A 5,015-nucleotide genomic window follows, 5' to 3' on the forward strand; every position below is an offset into this window, starting at 1 on the left:
GGATCCCACTGTCACCGGGGTCCCGCTGTCACCGGGGTCCCGCTGCCCCCGAGGGTCCCACTGTCACCGGGATCCCACTGCCACCGGGGTCCCACTGTCACCGGGATCCCACTGCCACCGGGGTCCCACTGTCACCAGGATCCCACTGTCACCGGGGTCCCGCTGTCACCGGGATCCCACTGTCACCGGGATCCCACTGTCACCGGGATCCCACTGTCACCGGGGTCCCGCTGCCACCGGGGGTCCCGCTGTCACCCACGCAGACCCCGCTCCGCGCCCGCCCCGCGCTCCCGCCGCACTCACCGATGGCGGCCCCGCGGGGCCGCGCCCGCAGCAGCGCCAGCGCCATGTCCGCTCCAAGGGCACCGCGCCCGGACACGGAAACACCGCCCGAGCTTCCGCTTCCGCTCGGAACGGAACGGAACGGAACGGAACCGGGAGGAAGCGGGAGGAACCGGGAGGAACCGCGCGGAGCGGCCCGGCCCGGCACAGCGGCGGCTGCGGTGCGCAGGGCGAATGCAAACTGCGGGGTTTGGGACCGGCTCCCTCCCCGGGAGCGGGGGCAGGCCCTGGCACGGGCTGTCCGATCCCCAGAAGTGCCCAARGSCAGGTTGGAGCAGCCTGCGATAGGGAAGGTGTGCCCGTGGCATGGTTGGAACTGGATTATCTCTAAATTACCTTCCAGCCAAACCCTTCTGTGATTCTGTAATTCTGTCTTAAGTCCCACCGGACCCCCACAGCAGATCAAAGTGTTCCTTACCTGTGTGTTCACTGATGAAACACCTTTGTATGCACAATAAACACTTCCATGAACATCCCCTGGTTTTCTTTCCATTTAAAGTGAAAAAAAGGAACAGCAGTCAGGGTTTGGAGTGAGGGTTTAGGGCGGCTGACGCTGTTTTGTGCTTGTCCAGCACACAACAATCACTCCACACATTTCCCCAGTGCCCTGATTTCACTCCTCCAAGTGTGATCAAGCAGAAACAAACAGCACAGGCAGAACACAGMCACCACCCAAACTCCCAGCCCTGTGCTCTGTCCCCGGGCTTCGCTCCAAAACAATGACAGAAGCATCAAACCCATCTGGATTGATTTATTTTATTAAAAGGCTTGGCTGTTCGCTGCAGGGGGAACAGCCTGGTACCAGTTTCTCCAGTAACACACTGGGCAGAGCAGAGACAGGACACAACACCCACCAAGGCCTCTCTGTCAGCACAAACGGTTTCAGCATCCCCATAGAGAATGAAGGAAGGTAGACACGGTGGCCAGCCCACAGCAGGCTCTGGAGAGGAGTTTAAACCAAGCAAATGCACTGCTGTCTTTTTGCAGCATTGAAAAAGTCACTGCACCTTCAGCTGGAATGAGAATAWTCCCTCAGCTGACCCTGTGTGTGCCCCCACAGCTCTGCTTTTGGTGGAGGATGGGAAGACAAAGCTCCTGTGGGGTTACAGTGAAATTTCCTCCGTTTTCAGATTGATTTATCAGCCTGTCCTCTCTCCTACYGGCCATTGTTCTGGAGAGCCAAAAGAGCAATCTGTTCAAACATAATTTAAGACAAAACCATCCTGATCACAGCCAAAGAGTCTGAGGGTGGCAGGACAAGCCCYGCTGTGGGACAGGGCAGTGCTGTCCTGCCCTGCTGACCGGGAGCCCAGGGGCAGCCAGGCTGGCAGGGTGTGTGTAAAGCACAGTGCTGGAGCAGTGGGGCAGTGCTGAGTGACAAGGACCTGCCTCTGTCCTCCCMATCCTGGGCTGAGCTGCAGCCCAGACCCCTCAGTCCTCATCAGAGCTGTCCTCAGATTTCTCATCCCCYGCCACCTTCCAGTTCTTCCTCTTGCTCCTCTTCTCCGGCACTTCACTCTGCCTCTCCGGCACGGAGTTGGGACGCTTCTTTCTCTTCCTCGGGGGCCGTTTCTCCTTTTTCCCCTCGGATTCAGTGTCCTCAGAGCTGCTGGTGCTGGAGCTGCTTGCATGGGAAAAGTCACTCTCCTGCCCAGAAGAAGAGGTAGGTTCCTTGGCAGGCACTTTCCTGGTTTTTTTCTTGCGCTTGTGTTTTCCTTTCCGGGTGCTTGGAGTCTCCTCTCCCGAGCCCTCGCTCTCCCCCCGGGAGGAATCTGTGGAAGTTTTCTCCTGCTCCTTTTTCTTTTTCTTCCGTTTTTTGTGTGAGCGCTTTTTTTGCTTCTTCTTGTGCGATTTCTTGGTTTTTTTCCTTTTGTGGGACTCATGGGCTGTTTGCTTCCCCAGGTGGGATCTCTTCTTCCCATTCACGGCATTTTGCTCATCTCCTTCTTGTTGGTCACTGGAAAAGGAACAGGAYGAGGTGAAATGAAAGCCACTGAGCGATGAAACTAATTTCTATCAAATCTGTAATTCTGACAAATATTGATGATTCTGCTGGATGTAGGTTAAAAATAATTAATTATGCCTTAAAACCTTATTTTTCCACTCTCCAGGACACTGCAAGAATTTATTTACATCCCAAATTCAGAGATTTTGGTAACTCCAGCTAAACCTGAATATCTTAATTAACATAAAAGATTCTTGTAAGATTCACACCACATTTATGGATTTGATTTTTTTAACAGTAAGGCTTTGCATTCAAGGCTGATCCAYATTCAAAATTTAAAACTCAGTTTGTAAAATTCCCTGCAGAACKTGCCAGAAGGCAGATACTAGATCCATCAGTAAATCTGTCTGCCTTACCTGTCTGTGTCAAATTCTTCAGGGTACAACTCTTTATATCCACTGTGCCCCCACCTGTAAGAAAGCAGAACCATCTGTTAAAAACAGAGRTGTTTGAGGATAAGAATACAGCTCTGAAAAGCCAGAGCCACAGAATGAACCTGAGTTGAGACAGGGAGGAAGGAAATAGGACTGATTTGGYTGGTGCTATTTAAATCCACTTTATATTCTCAGACTGTAACTCAGATTGCTTTAAAACAACCCTAGATTTGTGTTTCTTGAGATTTTTTAAGCTCCTTGGRCAAAGTAGTAAACAGTAAGGGCTGACTTTTTGCTGCTTAGAAATGCCACTGAACAGAAATGTGTAATTTTTTGGTACAGGGCTCCAAAAAGATGTTTTAATTACAACCCCAGAACAYGGATTCCCCCACAGACCTGTCTGGCATGTTGGCTTCACATTCATACAGCTTTTTATTCCAGGATCTGGCCCTGAGGAGATCRTCTTCCACCAGGTCAAGGAACTGTGGGTTCCTGGTTTTCCAGTCTGTCCTGTGTCCCTCCTCRTCGAAGCCATCGCTGCGCATCCGACTGCTGCAGAGAGAGAACAGCATCCTTCAGATGGGAAACCACCCACCCCAGAGCTCCAGAGAACCCCAGCTCATTAATGTGGGACCTTCAAAGTTTTACATCTCAATGAACGCATAATGATCAGGCTTAAGCAGAGTCCTGACTTCTTTCCAGGGACTCATTATGGAGAAAATAAATATTTCTGTGGTGTCTCTCACCTGGAGGTGTCTGACAGCATTCTGCTCTGCCTTTTCCAGTAAGTCTCTTCCGTCTGCTTCTCCCATTCCCTTATTTTCCACATTTCTGTCTCTTCCTGAAGCTGAAAGTCACAGAAGGGAAACGACTTCAACATCAGGGAAAATTCAGAGTCATGCAGCACACACACTCCTGCTACAAAAACCCACAGCTGCCTTTCCTACCATCCCCAAACAGACAATTATTTACACAATAATATAGCTGTATCCAAATGAACTTCCTGATGAAGTTTCTGCTGAATTGTGTCAGRGATTAATGAAGTAGTTTGCTAAACTTAATGGAGTTGCTTAATCTTGCCCTAAAATCCTGCCTGTGCAAAAATCTTTGATGCAATTAAAAGCATATAGACAGTAAAACAAGGAAAGTAAAACTATTAAAGATTTTACTTTTGAAGTAAATATAGACACATTTCCTCACCAGTGTGAGAACTCAAGAAAAACGGCATTAAACTGAACTCAACACAAACAAACAGGGTTAAACCGAAAGTGAGATTGAGGATGTTGATGTGGCCGATTCACCAAACTCCTTTTATTCTGAGCTCTCCCCTCCCGGATCAGCAGCGGGGCACGAATCCTGTCCMGCAGCTCCGGGATGTTCCCCCATCGCCGGGTGGAACCACCGGGATGTCCCCAAAGCCTGGGATGTCTCAGGAACACCGGAATGTCCCCACAGATCGGAATATCCCAGGACCACCGGGATGTCCCCAGAGCCCCAGGATGTCCCCACAGATCGGGATATCCCAGGACCACCGGGATGTCCCAGGAACACCGGGATGTCCCCGCACATCGGGATGTTCGCCCATTACTTTGTGCCACCACCGAGCACCCTCACGATGTCCCCGCTCCCCGGGATGTCCCCGCACCTCACGATGTCCCCGCACTCTCACGATGTCCCCGCTCCCTCACGATGTCTCCGCTCCCTCACGATGTCCTCGCAGCCTCACCATGTCCCCGCTCCCCGGGCTGTCCCCGCTCCCCGGGCTGTCCCCGCACCCTCACGATGTCCCCGCTCCCTCACGATGTCCCCGCTCCCTCACGATGTCCCCGCTCCCTCACGATGTCCCCGCACCCTCACGATGTCCCCGCTCCCTCACGATGTCCCCGCTCCCTCACGATGTCCCCGCTCCCCGGGCTGTCCCCGCTCGGCCCCGCAGGCCCCGCTGGGCGCGGGCGGCCCGGGCCTCACCTTGTTGTGCGCTCCGGTGTGGCGGATGACGTTGCGCAGCAGCACCTTCCCCACGGGCACCCGGGACATGCTGCGGGCGCTGCGGCGGGCCCGGTTCGGGCGCTGTGGCGCTGCTGGCGGTGCCGGTGCCGGTGTTTATCGGTGGCGGTGTTTGTTTGTCGGTGGCGGCGGCGGGGCCGGGCCGGGCGGGGGACACGGAAACGCGCGGGGCCGCGCGCGCGCCGCTTCCGGCGCCGTCTCCGGGGCAACGGGGCCGCCATTGCCGCCATCGCTGCGGGCTCCGGGCGCGGACGGGCGGCCTCGATGGGCCCGAACTGCCCCGGTAC

General features: G+C 54.2%; 2 protein-coding genes across 2 annotated transcripts in view; both read right to left on the reverse strand.

Annotated features, from left to right (window-relative positions):
- Window positions 1-380, reverse strand: part of SDHD (succinate dehydrogenase complex subunit D) — a 3,559-nt gene extending 3,179 nt beyond the window's left edge. The window contains exon 1 of the mRNA XM_057386127.1: window positions 304-380. Coding sequence (XP_057242110.1) covers window positions 304-349 — 46 coding nt within the window. The 5' untranslated portion in view covers window positions 350-380. The remainder of the gene's footprint in view (window positions 1-303) is intronic.
- A 704-nt stretch (window positions 381-1,084) lies between these two features.
- On the reverse strand, window positions 1,085-4,876 carry NKAPD1 (NKAP domain containing 1). Its single transcript, XM_057386126.1, has 5 exons — window positions 4,690-4,876; window positions 3,468-3,568; window positions 3,118-3,273; window positions 2,704-2,757; window positions 1,085-2,299 (listed from the first exon to the last, which is right to left on the reverse strand). Exons 1-5 carry the CDS (start codon window positions 4,756-4,758, stop codon window positions 1,774-1,776), a joined length of 906 nt encoding a protein of 301 aa, XP_057242109.1. The 5' UTR covers window positions 4,759-4,876; the 3' UTR covers window positions 1,085-1,773.
- Between the last annotated feature and the right edge of the window lie 139 nt (window positions 4,877-5,015).

Source organism: Malurus melanocephalus, unplaced genomic scaffold (genome assembly GCF_030028575.1).
Source record: "Malurus melanocephalus ecotype Western Australia unplaced genomic scaffold, MMel_1.1 scaffold_917, whole genome shotgun sequence".
In the NCBI taxonomy this organism is placed as follows: Eukaryota; Metazoa; Chordata; class Aves; order Passeriformes; family Maluridae; genus Malurus; species Malurus melanocephalus.